The 18,038-nt window shown below is 35.5% G+C and overlaps 1 protein-coding gene across 3 annotated transcripts in view; it reads left to right on the top strand.

Annotated features, from left to right (window-relative positions):
- The window catches only part of ube3c (ubiquitin protein ligase E3C), a 61,753-nt gene that overhangs the window by 27,306 nt on the left and 16,409 nt on the right, over nucleotides 1-18,038 (top strand). For 2 of the 3 annotated variants that reach the window (XM_003221918.4, XM_016994235.2), the window contains exons 11-16: nucleotides 4,912-4,998; nucleotides 7,493-7,650; nucleotides 8,149-8,381; nucleotides 13,614-13,718; nucleotides 14,547-14,634; nucleotides 17,418-17,515. In XM_003221918.4, coding sequence (XP_003221966.1) covers nucleotides 4,912-4,998; nucleotides 7,493-7,650; nucleotides 8,149-8,381; nucleotides 13,614-13,718; nucleotides 14,547-14,634; nucleotides 17,418-17,515 — 769 coding nt within the window. The remainder of the gene's footprint in view (nucleotides 1-4,911; nucleotides 4,999-7,492; nucleotides 7,651-8,148; nucleotides 8,382-13,613; nucleotides 13,719-14,546; nucleotides 14,635-17,417; nucleotides 17,516-18,038) is intronic. The other variant, XM_008112288.3, reaches the window with a different exon arrangement.

The following is an 18,038-nucleotide window of genomic DNA, read 5'->3' as shown; positions in this document are numbered from 1 at the left end:
AAAACACACACACACACACACACACACACACATACACATGTATGTGTAGTGCTTTGTTAGTGATAGCTGGCCAATAATAACAACAACAACAACAACAACAACTTTATTTGTATTCCGCCCTATCTCCTGAAGGGACTCAGTGCGGATATTGGTTTCATTTTATTTTGATGTTAGTTTAAAGCTTGCTGCCTAGAAACTTAAAGATTGAACCCTCAAGTGAGTCTTTTCTTATACCAGAAACTCAAGTGTCTAATGCATTATCATGAAAAAAACTATCCCAGAACATTTAAAGTATAAAATGTATCTCACTGTTTTACCAAATTGTATTAGTAACATATAATGAAAGTATATGTCTGTTAGATAAAGGCCATGCTTGCTTTGGACTGGACTGTTCATATTCAGTTCAAAATGAAATGCCACAAGCTTTCTGAAAATTTCAAGTTGCACTGTTTATATAATAGGAAGATGAAGATTTACAGATATTTTAGCCAGAGTACACATAATTATGCAATTTTTGTGAGCTTAAGCAGACAGTAGATAACAAAGAGCAACCATATGCACATAATTTAAAGGTTGTAAATAGTATTGATAACTGCATTTCAAGAGAGGTGATGGATGTTCACAGAAAACTATAAAATCACAGCCTTCATATATAAGAGGCTAGTGAATAAGAGATTTATTAGGAGGATTGAAGTTATAAATTAAAATGTGAGTTTCCATAAAATAGTAAATGCATAAGAGATAAAGTGGTGGTGGGTTAGCATGTAAACATGTGACTTAAAATGTCTCGATATGATGCCTCATGAACTTGAATGAATACTGTAGTTGTTTTCTTAATCTGTTTATCCTATTATGCTTATATTATTGATGTACTCTGATTTTTGTCTGTGTGATTTTAATATGTTGTAAGCCGCTTTGGGTCCCTTGAGGGAGAAAAGCGGGATATAAATAAAGATTTATTAGTTTTAATTAAAAATGTGCATGTTGCAGCTGTGGCCTGATAATTTTGAACACCTTATAACTGGCTTTTAAATTCTAAATGTGTATGATTGTTTCAGTGGTATTATGTTTATGTTTTATAATGGTTATTCTGTACAATTTTGTGTTGGTAATTGAATGCTACACCTATGTTGGAAACCGCTTTGAGTCCCCTCGGGGAGATAAAGCAGTGTACAAATAAAGTTTTAGTATTATTATATAACTGGTAATTGCAGAGTGAATAATGCCAAGTTGCTGGGAAGAAATGTATCTGGTATTTTTGGAATGCTGTAAACCACAATTAGTTCAAACTGCTTTGTAAACAGTGGTAAAGAAAACTAATTGGCAGTGCCTTGTTTAACCTACTGGTGTTTATGGCTTTTCAAGGAAGTAAGATGTCAGTGAAATGGTGATCACTTGATTAGGGTAATTAGTTCTTTGTCACCTAATTGCATTAGAGCAGGATGTGAGATCTGGAGATCATAGTAGAAGCTGAATTGTATACCTTTCTTTATTGCAAAGGGTCTGTTGCTTTGAATAGCAATTACGGGATTTAAATGCACCATTGCTTTGACTTTTGGTTTATTGGTGAATGGTATAGAAAAGGTGCTTAATTAGTGAATGCTCTATAGCCTTAATTGTATTACACTTCCTATTTCCTCCAAGGAGATGTTCTTAACTTTTTGCAGTGCTTAGTAGTAATTTACTGGTTTGCTTCCAGATTATGCAGATGGTTAACTGAATTGATATTGTGAATGTGTGTGTATTAAATTGGCAGTCTTTATCTATGACTCACTCTAACTCAACCCTACAACCAGGGATCTACTTCTCTATTTTTCTCACCTTGGTAGGATAACAAAGGGAAGAATTCTGGAAGGTTCATCTGTACCTTATTGCCTTGTGTCAGCATAGGTATGGGATATAAGGAGGGCAGGGAATATCAGGCTTAAAATCTAAAATGAGAATTGACTACTTCATCTGTAAAGTATACCTTTTGAGTGCATGTGTAATGAAAAGGTATGAAACCTCAAGGGCGTTCAGCAAAAATGGCGAGCATCTTTTCTTTGCTTTTTTGTTACCATGCTACGATTTGGTTGTGCAGGTTGCCTGTTGCCCCAAGGGAAGACATTTTGTTTTCTTAAATAAATTGATCTTTAATACAGTTTGGTACATGTGAAAGCTGTTTCTACTCTGCTCATGTGTTACAATGCCTATTTTTATCTAGAAACAGATATCTATAAGCAACAGTATTCTCATGAGAGCCATACACTGCCAATTGTTCGCTGTAATTCCCGCTCTACCTTCGCTGTCTCCTTACTGTGTCCACAATGAATGAGATGGGTGCCCAGTTCCCTTTTCAACTCTTAATAATTGTGCCCTGTTGCAACTATGAGTTACCTACTTTGTAATGTTCTTTGTATCATTTAATGATGTTACCAGTTTAACTAGTCCAGGAGACTGAATGTTCTTTCTTCCCCTGACTATTAAGATTTTGCACCTTTACCAACATCAGGCACTTCCTTGGTGGGTAGGGGAAGGGGGTGGGATGGGATGGGATTGGAGAGCATGAGGAGGGATGCTCTCCAATCTCTCCTGCAGGAACTTCACACCTCTTGCCCAGGTGAGTGAGGGAACTCTGTGCCCAGCCATCCCACCAGTACAAGTATTAGTGTGATGTGTAAAATATTGCAGGGTGGCTAGAGATATTCACAGTTTTTCTACTTTCATGAGACTCTCAACCCGCGAGAAAATGGAGGGGCTGATTAATTAAATTTGGGTCTGTCTGAAGCTTGATAATAAACTTGTAATCCTGTTATCCTTCTGTTGTGTAATAGACACATTATTATTATTATTATTATTACAATGGGAAGATAGGACTCTAGAATATAAAGCATCTCTGGGGACATAAGTAAATAATAATAATAATCATCATCATAATAGCAACAACTTTATTTTTATACCCCGCCTCCATCTCCCCGAAGGGACTCGGGGCGACTTACATGGGGTCAAGCCCAGGTAAAAACAATAACAACATAAAACACATCAAATGGCAAAACCACACATAATTATAAAATTTTAAACATTAATATATAAGGATAAAATGATAAGCATTAATAAAACATGATCTAAACACAAAAATAAAAATCATAAAAATGAACTGGGCAAAGTGCGCCAAGTGTATTTTGTAAACATGAGGTAGTTGATAAAATGCTGCAAATTCGTGAGATAACAGCTTCATGCAAAATGATTTTCACCTTGTAAAAGCATTTCAAAATGTGTCATGAAATTATTATTCATACCAGGAAAGAAAGTCCTTCTTGTTAAAATCTGCATGGTATAGTAATTAAATATTTAGAGAGATGTTTATGCCTGTTCAGAGAAGAAATCCCAGAGGGCCATTAGAATAAAAGCTACAATCATTTACAATTGTATACCAGTAGCTAACTTAATCTCTTGTAATTGCAGTCACATCTGTTACCTTCTACCTGTGGCACCTTCCAGTTTAAAGGAAGTGTCAAAATATGCTGCCCTGCTGTAGTGACCTTTATCCAACTGTATGCATCTGTCTCATTCTATTGTATTCTCTTCATTAACTTAAATGGTCTCAGTGGGAAACTGGACCCGATTTATAACCTAGACTGAAAATCTTCCCTTTAACTAATTAACTTATAGCGGTGCTTCAGCTAAATAAAGCTTAATGGGTCATTTAATTTCCCTCCTTGCACCAGAAAGAATTTGGCAAAATACCCTTCTGCCAAATAAATATAAATCATGTACCCTTTGTGAACAATTAGATGGCTGCTTAGAGAAGCTGTAGAGCTCACATAAATGACTTCTGTATAAAGGGACAGAGCTACATGATCTTTTGATTTTAAAATTGTAAAATAGATATGTCATACTATGAAGAGGGTTGCTGCAACCCTAGCAGTGATGAGTGATACTTCATCACCCACCATTCTGTGTTTTATTTTTTTAGAAAACGTGTTAGATATTTTTATTCTCTTGCAGTTGGTGAGTCTGAAGGTTTAAAATATTAGCTAAATTTAAATTTCAAACAAGAAATACTTCTAATAATACTAAAACAGACCTAGTATCCAGTGATGTTCATTTTTTATTGAAGTCTTTATTGTAAAGTACAAATAATACAAGTGGGGAACTATTATTTACAAACTGGGGTAATGCCATTTTAGGATAATATGTGTTGAGAAAGATTATCTTATTTATTAAATTATCACACATTTATAGGAAATGATACAGTAATAGATTTTCCTTTGTTAAGGGTGTTAAACCTTTTTTTTATAGAAGAATTGTAAACTTACAAGTATCCTCAAGGGCACTCTAGTCAGAACCAACATTAAATATGCCACTAGAAACAGATTCGTGGATTTTGTGGACCCTTCTTTTTTGGAGGTACATGCTTTGTAAAGTTTAGGTGGGCAGCTGTCTGGAAAAACCACAATCCCCAACATCCCATGTGGAGTAGTGCTAAAATATATGAATGAAAAGGAATTTACAAGCAGAATATTAACAGTTTTTACATGTTTGAATCCTAAAAATATTTAGGAGGTGTTTCCACAACCTTGGTTTTCATCTAGTATTTAGTTCATAATTGAAAGTATTCTACTTTCTTAAAATAACCCTAGGTTTATATATCATCAAATTTGGAATGGCTCAGTTATGATTGGTGAAACACCGAGGAACAGGTTAATTAAGCAGATCACCTCTGATTAGTTTTGGTATGACAAATGAGCACTTTCATTTTTTAAAACAGTCTGTTTTAGTGCATAACAAGACTAGTTGACTAATTTTGAAAATAATATTTCATAAATATTGCTTCTCAATAAATATTGACAGAAAAGTTAAAAGACTTGTGTCATGTTTTGTGTGTTGGGATTTTTTCTTCTGAGTGCTCTTTTTCTTTTTCTACTTTAGACTTTTATATAGCTTAGCTTTTAATGCCAGGTTCCTGAGGCATCTTTGGTATTTAATCTCCTCAATGACAACACGAATGATTACTGGGTAAGTATTGCTCTCTTTAAAAATCGAAATATATATAGAGACGTGTTACTATGCAGAGAGAAATAATGTCATGGGAGAGAAAAACTGTACTATTACCTCACACTAAGTTGTGAATTATCAGTTAATAGAGCTGCAGCATTTGAAAAGCATTCTGATTGACTAAAAGGTACTTGGCATTTAAATAAACTACAAGTCTATTTTAAAATTACTTTTTATTTAAGTATCCATGCACACTGAATATGCCAAGTACTCTCTTGAGATATATTCCTTCTGCCTTGTATGACAGAATTCTGTTTTTTTTCCTTTAGAATTGTGTGTGCACAGTTCCAAAAGTTCTTAATATTATTTTAGTACATGCAAATTGTCAACAACAGTTTTTGAGGGATGGGATGGGACTGTGCGACATTTTTCAGGCCAGCATTGTCCTCTTGGCTCGTTCTCTTTCCTCTCTCTGTGCGGTCATGCTTGCTTGGCCTTGCTGATTGGTAAATGTGGTCTTCCCAATTATTTACTGGGTATGATTGTTTTTTGATTGGTTGCTGAAGACAAATGGAGACTGTCCACAGCTTGATATCCATGGTTTCACCCATACTCCAAGAAAAAATTTCTTCTGCCTCCACTGGGTCTTTCAGTGTGGTTATATGGTATGTTTCCAGCTCAAGTGTAGTCAAGATATAGGGTTCACTATTATCCTGTGAGGGAGCTTGGAATATACCACAATGGATAAGGAAATTATACTGTGCTTTTTTGTTTGTTTGTTTGCTTGCTTTGCTGTTCTACTTTTTTGGAATCTTTCAGTCTTAATTTTAAAACATATTATGCTGTAAAATATATGTGTCTGATTTTTTTTGGTAAAACTACTTTAAAGATTTTCATATTCCTCAGCTATTTCTTATATATGTAATTTTTCTTTTTCTCTCATTTGGATGGGCATGGTGACATTTACTTTGTGGATCTTTTGTTGAATGAAAGAAGGGATGTAATTATATATTTTCTTTTCTTTGTTGATGTTGTATGGATGTAGATTTGTAGAGGATGTTAGGATAGCTTGATACCTTAAGAAGGATTATATGCTTGTCACTTTGACTTTTGCCACAGCTAGGGGACCAAGAGATGCTGGGAAATCACACCCACTGTTTTACAGGAAGAACAGAATAGTAAAGTAAAGGGAAGGCCAACCTCGCTCCATCTGCCTGCCAGAGTGAGAGCTGCTACTCTGGTGCATACTTTTCCATCCTCATTATTTCTTTTGTATGATATTTCTTAGATTGTGAACTTGTGAGCTAGAGCTGTGTTATCTTTCAGTATCTGTATAGTGCTTAGAAAATTTTGGCTCTTCATCAATGTCGAATAGTTATATGGACATTCAAAAATCTTTCTCCTTGATCAGTCAAAGTTTATTTAACTGGTGACAGTCCTTTTTCCCTTGGTAGAATTTCAGCTGTAAATTAGCAACAGCATATTTTGGCAGAAATTAACTTGAACAAGTGGAATTATATTTGTTACTTTCTCAACATATTTTGGCTTAATAAATGCTGATTAGTAGTTCTCTCCGTTAGACCTACATAACTACCATTGTGCTCTGAAATCAGCATCATAATCTATTTTCTATTTTGGCTCAACTTCAACATATTCCCCTTTTCCAATTAGAAAGTGGTAGTTAAGACCAAGATCCTTATGAATTGTTACACTAGTTACACTAGCTTTTGACAGTTTTAATACTTTAGTAGTAAGTCTTGCTTCCAGATAAAGTTGCATACTAACTGACTTGAGAACAATCGATAAAATATAAATAGACATGTAAAATATCAGCATTGTTTCAATTGAGTCAGTTCTGCAGGATAAATTATTGGCAAATATATCTTGTATCCTTTTGAAATAATTTGAATTTTTTTTCTAATGGAAAATATTCCATTGGGGCCGGGCTGTGGCGCAGCTGTTGAGCAGCTGCCTTAAATCACTCTGACCATGAGGTCATGAGTTCGAAGCCAGCCCGTGGCGGGGTGAGCACCCGTCAATTAAAAATAAAAAATAGCCCCTGCTCGTTGCTGACCTAGCAACCCGAAAGATAGTTGCATCTATCAAGTAGGAGATAAGGTACCACTTATAAAGTGGGGAGGCAAGATTAACTAATTTACGACCTGGAATGAGGAAGTGCCGTCAGTGTGGATGATGAAGCAGCTGCTCCCCCCTGTGGCCAGAATCGAACATCCCCTCAGAAGAAGGTTAACTTGCCTCTGCGTGTGTCTCTCAGTCTCTGTTTGATGTGTTTATGGGCATTGAATGTTTGCCCTATGTGTGTTATAATGTGATCCGCCCTGAGTCCCCTTCGGGGTGAGAAGGGCGGAATATAAATACTGTAAATAAAAAATAAATAAATATTCCATCAATTTTCAGTTCTTGCATACTGGAATATAAAATAGAATCTTCCAAAGTCTCTTTCCCAGTTATATGTCTAAATTGATCACAGATCTGTGTCTTTTGTTCTGTTAAGGTCGATGGTGCCCCTCCTTCAGGTGATATCACGTGGCTCACCTATGTCTTTAGAAGATTCTAGTCGGATCATCCCTCTCTTTTACCTTTTCAGCTCCTTGTTTAGTCACTCGCTTATCTCTATACATGATACTGAATTCTTTGGTGATCCCATAGACGGTAAGAGCATCATCTTATGTAAACATATTTTTACCGTATGACATACTGAGTGACTATGCTAGAATAATTATATAGTCTTTTTGCTCTCCAAGAATTATTTAGATTAAAAAACCCTCACTTTTATACTGTTTTGAAAGATTCCCTCCACCTGTGTTTTTCCTCTTTGATTTATGTTACTGCTTGAAAATGAAGGAACAATTATTGTTATTTGTGTCTAGATTTAGATTTTAAAAAGCCTTATATAACTTATGACTTAACAAGTCACAGTTAGACCACTCAACGAGGGATAAGCATGAGCCAGAGTCTGTAGTATGGTTTGGTGAGCAAAATTTAAACTCTAGCCTAATTCTAGTCAAATAGCATACCTAATTCTGAACTGCACTGAAAAAAAGATGCAAACATGTATCTTAATTAACATAGATTCAAATTATGAGATTTCCTAGGTTGAGACCAAGAGGGCAAGAATGATTTCCTGTATGTGTTTTGTGTTTTGCATAGTTGTAGGCCAAAGACAATCATCAATGATGCCTTTTACATTGGAAGAACTGGTAATACTATCACGATGTCTTCGAGATGCTTGCTTAGGAATAATTAAATTGGCATACCCAGAAACAAAACCAGAAGTTCGAGAAGAATACATTGCAGCTTTCAGAAGTGTTGGTGTTACCACAAATACAGAAATGCAACAGTGCATCCAGACAGAACAGAAGCGGTGGATTCAACTCTTTAAGGTACCTATAGTGTTTGTTTCTATGTAAGTCAAAAGAAAATTGCAGGGTTTCCTTTTTCTTGCACTTGGAGAATCATAGATAACGGATGTTGAAAATCCAAGTAAGAATAAAGTTCTTTGATTTATTTATTTATTTACAGTATTTATATCCCGCCCTTCTCACCCCGAAGGGGACTCATGGTAAAATAGCAGTATTTTAAAAATAATAGTTTTAAATTATAATACTTACTACAAAACATGCTAGTTTGGCCAGTTCTGATTGTTCGATTGTGTGATGAAGAATGCAGTCATAGCTTTGAGGAGGTATTTCATACTTTAAAAATGAATTGTCTTGTTTAGTTCTCCATTTCTTAAATACGCATTCATTTCTTTTGGTTTTTGACTTCACAGGATTACTGTTTGTTACTTTTTCTGAACATTCTCATTTCTCTTAAACATGATTTGTTTTTCTGAAAGAAGTGCATGTCTACTGTAATTGAGTTCTTATACAGCTAGATTTGGAGTGTAATCCAAACCTAGGCAATATTCTATTGGCTTCATTTCTTGCTTACTGAATTCCTTATTGTTTGGGGTATTGTTTGGAATGTGTTTAACTTTAGGAACTGCTATATAGATTTTTAAAATACCTGTCTATAGTCATAAAAGAACTCTTGCCTGTTTGGCATAGTATGTCAGAAGAGTGTTCACAGCTAAGTTTGTTCAGCAATGTGATCTTTCAGACGTTTCCAAGTAATCACTAGCTTTCTACCCACTTGGATTTCCCCATGGTATCATAAGGTTGGAGAACACTAAAGAGGTGGGGTAGGACCCATCAAGAGTATAACTATTGCGCAAGAAAGTGCTTGACTTGCCATGAAATTTCTGCAGCAAACATATATAGTCAGCTAAAATTACTCATTAAAGGAGTGGAAGCAGAAGAAATACATTTTCCAAATTGAATGCTAGATTTACAGTCCGTTTAATACCGGCGACCTCTCGCACACTAATGTTCAGTTCGAGTCATCAGCTGTCCCTTCAGGTCTTTTATCACTGCTTTTGTCAAGCTATCTATTTAATTGAAAGAAGTTAATTGAATGAAAATGATCAACTAAGCTTGTATTAATATTGCTAATGGAACTTTCTTCTTGGCCATGTTTGGAGAAAGATGTCATGCTAGACTTTAGGAAAGGCCCATTAATGCTTGCACTTAACCTGATGGGCTAATTAAGGAATGCTTATTCATTCTACAAGTCTACAACAGTGGCTATTCTGCCCATTTTACCCGATTTTTACAACACATTTCACTTATGAGCATGAACATTATGGACATTACTAGTGATGAGAGTTTTGATTGTGTTGAATATTGTTCTAATGCATGGCAAAACTGAAGAGTTTATACAAATGTAGCATGTAATTGTAATATTTTATTGAATTGCATGTCTCTTCATTTGCATTTTGTAAGATGCAAAAGAGGTGTATTCTTTCTGTATGTTGAGGAAACATCTTATGTTTTTGTGATGTGCATTATCATATCCATCTAGCTAGCAATTTAGTGATGAAACACTACCACTCAGCATTGGAGGTGGGGGCGGTTTGGTCTCCATTGACATTTTTTATGATGTGAATGTCAAAATTTGGCAGATTCCATATATGATTTTATTATCATGTGATTATCTTTGAAATCCATGATAAATGCAATTCATACCTTGAAAATTCATGATTTAAGGAATTTTTATACAGGCAGTTTCCAAGTTACAAGCAAGCTAGATTCTGTAGAATTGTTCTTAAGTTAATTTGTTTGTAAGTTGGAACAGGTACATGTTTAAAGTGGAGCTCCAGCCAAAAATATATACACTTTCTTTGGATAGCATAACACCCTGTGGTGTTTGTTTTGCTGTTTGTGCCCCTGTTCAGAAGATTTCCTTCCCTTCATTTTCTGTCCCTGTGATACTTGGATTTTGAAAAATTTGGCTTATTGTGGAAACAAGGATTGGTGAGAAAGCATCAGCGGAGACCCCTTTTCCCCATGATAATAACTCTTTCAGGAGTGAATTTCTCTTCCTAGAGGACGGTTTCTCTCACTTTCTGTTGTCTTACCCCCATTCTTAACTATGAGTCACTTGTTAGTTGTATGTTTGTAATTCAGAGACTGCCTGTACATTGATACAGATAATTGTTACTGGACAATGCTGTTGTCTTCATTGTTATCTTTGACAAATTCATCACTTGTTCTATGAAGCTCCTGAAAGACAAACCACCCATGAAAATACCAGCCAAGTGATACTGTCACATTCCTTCTCTTTTTCCCCCTTCACATATTGCCTCTGGAAGAGGGGAGAACTCAGTGTTTTGTGATGAGTATTATCTACTTTGAAGAGTTAACAGGCATTTATAATCCTTTCCTCCTTCCTTTTATGCCCAAGAACTATTGAGAGAGGCAGTAATCATATATCCTCTGAGCAATGTTTGCAGCCTATCAAATAGATAATTCTCTTTCCAATACTTGGTTTTAAATATATTTCAAAGTTATAAAATAGTATTAAACCAGCAAGCTATAAAAAGCCAAATACACAATAAACCCATTCAAGGTATACAATTTCAACAGTTAAATTGATACTAATTTCAGCTATAGAGCTCCCTGTTGTACTACAGCCCTGAAACACCCTTTCACAACACACCTCAATCTGTCCAGGTAATCCAGTAAGTAGAAGTTTATTAAGAGAAGAATAAACATAAGCAAATCTAAAAAAGAGAATCAAAGTCCAAAAGGTTATTTTCAAGATAGCCAAGATTCCAAAATCCTTTCAAATACAGTCTCAAAAGCCAATCCACAGATATATCCATAAACACATTAGCATGAATCCAAGGCAGGCAACCTATGCCACACATGAAACTAAAAACAGGAACAAACTTAGAAACTTGAATATATGAATCCAAAAATGTAGGACCAGGAACCGAGAGCTGTTCACCTGAATATAACATTGCTCTCACAAAGGATTGTCCTGCAGAAACCCACTTAAAAGGCCTCGGTCTCCTCATGACATCATTCCTCACACACCTGCTTTTCCTCTCCTTATCTCTAAGCCGCTGGGAAAAGCAAGTCAGGTGCCTTGACCTGGACAAATATTTTTCTCCCACATTTCTCTTAGCCTGCACTTCTGACAGATTCTCATGAGAACTGATATCACTTTCTCCAGTCTCATGGGAACTGCCGTGAGATTTCAAAACAACTCTCCCCTGGCCACTTCTATCCTCCTCTGGGCCCTCTGCATCTATTCCAGCATCCCCTTCCTAATCTTCTGAACACTCAGAATCTGACCAGGCTACAACACTCCCTTTACAAAGATTTTCCATTTCCTTTATTATAATGTATCTGAGGAGGTTTGCAGATAAGTTTGTCTACATGCTTTAAAGTAGTGACCCTATATATTTAAAAGGGGTTTCTTAAGGAATACTCAAAAGTGGTTTTACCAATTCTAAAACATTCTAAACCTCACCTTAATTTCTTTGAATGTCTTTCAGATTACTTCCCACAGTGTTTGAAACCTTTTACATGCCATGCCTCTCTCAATATATGTAGCTGTAGTCTGACGGAATTGGTCCTTTGATGAACAATAACGTTAACCTGTATCAAATTTTATAAGAGGCTAGATGGTGAAAGAAGTTCAGTATGGTCATACAGATCTGCTAATGGAATCCGTTAAAATGTTTTTTTTCTTGGCAACTGCCCACTAATGCACCAATTCACACACTAAAGTAACTACATACTAGGAAAAAAAACCCATGGGTAACATACTGCCATCATTCTGTCATATTGCTTTGAGACTTGATATAACTTCAGGAAGAAAGTGGATATCTAGTTCAATCTTGTAATCAATAAAAATCCTGGGTCATTACAGGTCTTTTTGAACCTTGTGGAAAGTCTTAGGAAAGGAAACTCTGTAGCATCCCTTCTCTGGCCCTACTTCTTTATCTAAGTCCAATATACACCTGTGAACTAATACAGGTAAATCACCAACACCCTGAAACCAGGACTCATTTAAGAAGGTACTTGATATGTGTGCACTTCTGATTCGTTGGATAATTTTAAATTAAAATCCACATCCTAGTCAGTTGATTTGTCACTGTTGTTAGTTGCTTCCTATTTAACCATGTCCACATTTTAATGTTATTTTATAAAAATAGCTATTGTCCCTTTAGGGCTTAATGTCTTATTTTAAAAAGTCCTCATTCCAGAATATTTCAAACTAAAAGCTGAAGCAAATAAATTTACATTTATATAGAAATTTCACATTTATATAGTTCTTAATAACATTGCATTATAGTATATAAAGAAAATCCACTCTGTTTTTCTAGGAAATAAAAAGCATATTTTAAAATCAATTGTAAATATCAGTGTTAAAAATGTTGTAAAATATTTGCTCATTGTTTAACAATATGTGACTAGGGAACTTGATTGTGACCTAAATCCGAGTGCTTGTTTTAGTTCAAGTAGATTCATGGAGTCATTAGAATCTACATACATACATATATGTTTTGCAGGTTCCCATTGAGTTATTGGAATTGGCCCCACATCTTTTTTTGACTGATCAACATTAAACTTTAATATTACCAGGTCTTAAAGAGGTTACAGGTTAAACTTCCTAAGTTCTATGTAGGTTTTTAAGTACAGAGATATAGGCATCTAATCTGAGTAGATTCTGGCTTCCTTTGGAAGGAATGTTAAACCGTGGTTTTGTCTTAGAAGAATGAGCCACAGTGAGTTTCTGGCTCCCTCTTCTGGTGAGGTGACAAGGAACAGTTTGAAAAGGCTTTTTCCTGTTTGTCCTGACATCAAATGTGAGCAAAGTGGTTATCCTTAACTATGTAAAGCTGACTTCTTTAAACAAACCATAGTTAACCAAAGTTTACGGTTGGGATGCTATACTCAATGGCAGTTATTCTGGTATCTGGGAGCATCTGATCTCTATCTTGCAGCTTTTGACATGGCTAAGGCTTGCTGTAGCTGATTCTCCATGGTTTAGCATCGACGCAAAATGGAGCCATTATATAGGCCTCCATTCTAGATTATTGTAATGAAAACAATCATTTTAGTTATTCTTGTTCTCCTTATTTTTTGCTAATATTTTTATGTTGTAGCATTGTTCTAGTAATGCATATATACAAGTATTGTACGCAAACATACTTCCTTTATACTTTAATGTACTTTTCTGTTTTTTTGTACAGTACCCTATCACATTATTTCTTTCTACAGGTAATCACTAATTTAGTGAAAATGTTGAAATCGAGAGACACAAGAAGGAATTTTTGTCCACCAAATCACTGGCTATCAGAACAGGAAAACATTAGAGCAGATAAGGTAAGACCAGGATGTTTCCTTGTTTTAAAAATTATGGCTGGCATTATGTTTAGCATTTCAAGATTATAAGATGGACTTACAATCTCTTAACTGAAAATTCACATTTACAGTTTCTTAAGCCAGGCAGTGCCCCTAAGTGAAAGGTTTCCAAGGTGTTTCTGATTGGGGCAGTAGAAACTAGGCAGTGTAGCAGATTTCAAAATATATTGTCCTTATCTTTTATAATCTTAAATTCTAAGTGCCTGTATAGGTATAACAATGAATCAGACTTTATGGATTGGGAAGGAAGTATTTTTCTCTGTAAAATAAACCAGAATAGATTTCAGTTAGCCTTTCTGAAGAAAACAAATGGACTTCAAAAAGACTGAATATAGTATTCCTCCAAATAAAAAAAAAGTGATGTTACTTTAATACCCTAAGTTGTCTAAAGAAACATCTCATCCTAAATCATCTCCTGAAGTCATTATGATCTTGAGTGGAGGATTTGTTGTGTGTACCCTAGCTTGCAGATTTCTGTTTTGTCATAGCACAGAAATAGGCCTTCCGTACAGCGGCAGCCACCTTGTGGAATAATCTTCCTCCAGCAGCACATCAGTCCTCACAATATGTTTTAGCTATTCATTGAAAACTTATATTTTACCTTAATAATTTTCTTATTGTGTCTGAGAACTCTTTTTCTCATAAACTATGTAAATTGTATTTTCTGTTGTTTTTTTATTGTTAGTGTAAAACTATTTCAGGTTTTCTATGATGGTGATGTGTTTCCCAAGAAAATATTTTTGGTGATTTAATATATTTCAGTGGTGTTTCAAAATCTATTTCTATCAGGTTACACAGCTTTATGTGCCCTCAGCCAGACATGTATGGCGAGTGAGACGAATGGGAAGAATAGGACCATTACAATCTACTTTGGATGGTAAGATAATGTATTTTTCACTTTGCCTTGGAGATTGAATATGTTTCACCCTATCTATACATTGAGAGCAGATAACCAGAACTTTAAGTTTTCCCAATTTTTTGTAAAGAACATGACCCAGGTAACTTGTTGCTTTCCGGATGTGTTTAATCTACGGCTTCATTCAGTTGTAGCTAGCATAGTTTATGTTGGATAGCAGTGGGAATTGCAGCCAGAACACATCTGTAGGACCATAAGGTTTTCATATGTGGTATAAAATTGCAATCTAACTGTAATTATTGTTTACAATTATGATAGACATAGTACAATGTGAGCATATGTTTGCTTCTAAACAAAATTTCAGACAGTAAGCCACCATTTATTTATTTTGACCACTATATAAACTGAGATTTTAGATACTGAGCCAGAAGGTTCCCCGTTTTTTTTTTAATTACACTTTCACATTGTGTGCCAAACTTAAACTGTTGTTAACCATAATTATGGTTTGTTGAAACAAGCCAGCTTCCTAACCCTTAGATTGAAGCTGGCTTTGTTTCAAACAAATCATACTTAAGATTAATCATGTTGTGGAAGCTAGATGATAATGACCGCAACAACAGTATCTGCCATAACTTCCAATCTCCTCCTTGTAGGGCACAGGCAATGGGTATGCAGGCCTGCATCATGTTGTGATAATCTGTGCTTTTTGATAACAAACTGCATCTTAGAATGTCCAAAACATTTTAAAAGCAAAAGCCAGGCAGTGCCCCAAGTGAAAGGTTTTCCTAGGTGCCTCTGATTGGGGTGCTAGAAACCTGGCAGTGCAGCGGATTTAAAACGGTATTTTCCTTATCTTCTATAATCATACGAAATTCTGTGTGCAAAACAGAAGTGTAAAAACCACACATTGTAAATTAACACCAACTCAAAAGTTTTCATTTATTTATTTTGAATTAATTTTTAGTATACAAAGTAAGGCCTTCAGTTACACATCATGTTCAAACATTACAGCAATAAAAAGGATAGAAAAAAGAGAAACCTTTACTGATAACTTCCAATAAAACATACATATCAGAAGATACCACTGAATCAGGAGGGTGCACCTTCAAAATATTGTGTCATTACAGAGAGACTGCCATTTCAAGACATTGTAGAAAATGGAAAGCATCTTTGTCTAGATTAGGTTTTTTTTTTTTTTTTTTTGGTCAGGAGCAACCGGAGTTGCTTCTGGAGTGAGAGAATTGGCCATCTGCAAGGATGTTGCCCAGGGGACGTCCAGATGTTTTGATGTTTTACCATCCTTGTGGGAGGCTTCTCTCATGTCCCCGTGTGGAGCTGGAGCTGATAGAGGGAGCTCTCCCCGGGTGGGATTTGAACCTGGCAGCCTTCAGGTCAGCAACCCAACCTTCAAGTCACAAGGCTTTTATCCCCTAGGCCACCGGAGGCTCCGTCTATATTAGTGAACTCCCATAAAGTGAAAAAAGATGTGATCAACATGATTGTGAGAAGACAGGCAGTGTGCTTATGATTTGTTTAATCTCACTTGACTCCATGGGGGCTAAACCCAATTAGCGTGAAAGAGCCACTGTCTCACATATGGTCATGTTTATTTGTGCATTTTAATTTACCTAAATAGCAGGCTCTTGAGTTCTAAATGTTCTGTGTATTGATGATTCTATCCCATATTTCTCCTTAAAGATGGAAACGTTGATGGGGCAATGTAGATAAAATTGACTAATTGACCAGAATAATTGAGTTGCTGAAGTTAGATAGTGGTTTACCTTTGCTGTACATGCATTTCCTGTTTTTAAAATGCTTTTAACCATTAGTTTAATTGATAGTATGTATCAAGTGTAGTTAAAAATGTTGACCATAAGATAACCAGTCACTCAGATTGCAAGGGTTTATAATTACGGCATTTGCCAAAACTCTAAGCTCAAGAGAAACATTTTAAAATAGTTCTTGTAAATAATATTAAGCCTAAAAGTGTAACAGCTGTTGCTTTTGATGGTCAGCTATTGCTGCTACTATAAAAACAAATGCCAAAGGATTGCCACTCTGAAAATTGCTTCTTTAATCACACATACCAGCTCTTCCCATTTTTACTTTTATTTTGTTGTTTCTGGAGATATTGTTTAAGCTTGTGAATTGATATTTCATTATATAGCAAGGTACTAGAGATTATGTTCCTTTTGGTGTAGGACATTTTCATTTCCACTATATCAGTTAGATTTTGGCTTCATGAAAACAATATAAAAGTATACATTTTTCTTCAGCCCACATTTTCCTTGTTATGAATATGAGGCCATGACAACTTTATCAGCAGCTCAGAGATGGATGTGCCTTCAAATATCTTTCTGCATATGATGCAAGGCATTCTCCAGATTCCTTTACTTACTGAAACTCTTTGCATTGTAGGTAGTTCCTGGTATCCAGCTTTCAGTTGTACTATGTGAAGTAGAGGTTAAAGTAGATAGGAAAGCCAAATTTGATTATGTGAACTGGAACCCTACAGATCAACATTTAAAATTCTCCTTGATGCTCAGTAACTCATTGAATTCCCTTGATTTAGTCTCTGTGTAGCCAAAGTGTGTCCTGTACTATGTTGTGGCACTGTAGTTTCTAGCATCCTTTCTCATGTGTCTTTTAGTGAGTTCTAACGAAAGTGGCATTTCAGTAATATCTGGAAAGGCTTCACTTTGCACACAGCCTCCACTGTATGATATACAGAGATGAATGGAAGCAATATTATACTGTATTGCACATTAATACTGAGAACACTTCTTTAAATTTCATGTTTAAAGTGGGCTTGGATCCAGCACCTCTTTCTGTGTCAGAGGAACGACAACTTGCAATATTGACTGAGTTACCTTTTGTGGTTCCCTTTGAAGAACGAGTAAAGGTACTTCACCCTTTTAACTCTTGTAGTTTTGGCAGTAATTATGAAGCCTGTGTTTACAGAAGAGATGTTCGTACTGCATGCTTGTGAAACAATTTATTTTTGCCCAGATGAATACAGTACAGTATTCTGCCTGATTTTTTTTATCAGACAGAATATTCATAATTTTAATATTTGAAAATTATACAAGAGAGTAGTGGTAGTATTCAAATGTTCTTCAAATGCATTCTGCTAATTTTCAAGGCGCTGGGCTTTATGCAGTTGGAATATTCTTAGTTTTCTTTCCTCAAACTATATTGTTCTGTTAGTTGCAGGGGACAAGTTGTATTTGAAAAGCAGAAGTCAAAAGCTCTGTTAAGTTTCCAGAGTGTTAGAGCATTTTTATCCTGATCTCAAGTTTGTTATAACTTTGAAAATCTATCAGCACTGTGATATATACGAGAGTATCAGTTTTATGCATTTTTCATCTAAAAACATTAACAAAAAATAAATGTCTAAGGTTCTTTTGTTAGCTTTGCAGTTTTTC

The sequence above is a fragment of the Anolis carolinensis genome, chromosome 6, assembly GCF_035594765.1.
Source record: "Anolis carolinensis isolate JA03-04 chromosome 6, rAnoCar3.1.pri, whole genome shotgun sequence".
Lineage (NCBI taxonomy): Eukaryota > Metazoa > Chordata > Lepidosauria > Squamata > Dactyloidae > Anolis > Anolis carolinensis.
Note: the sequence above shows the minus strand (reverse complement) of the source record. Positions and strands in the feature narration are given on the sequence as shown.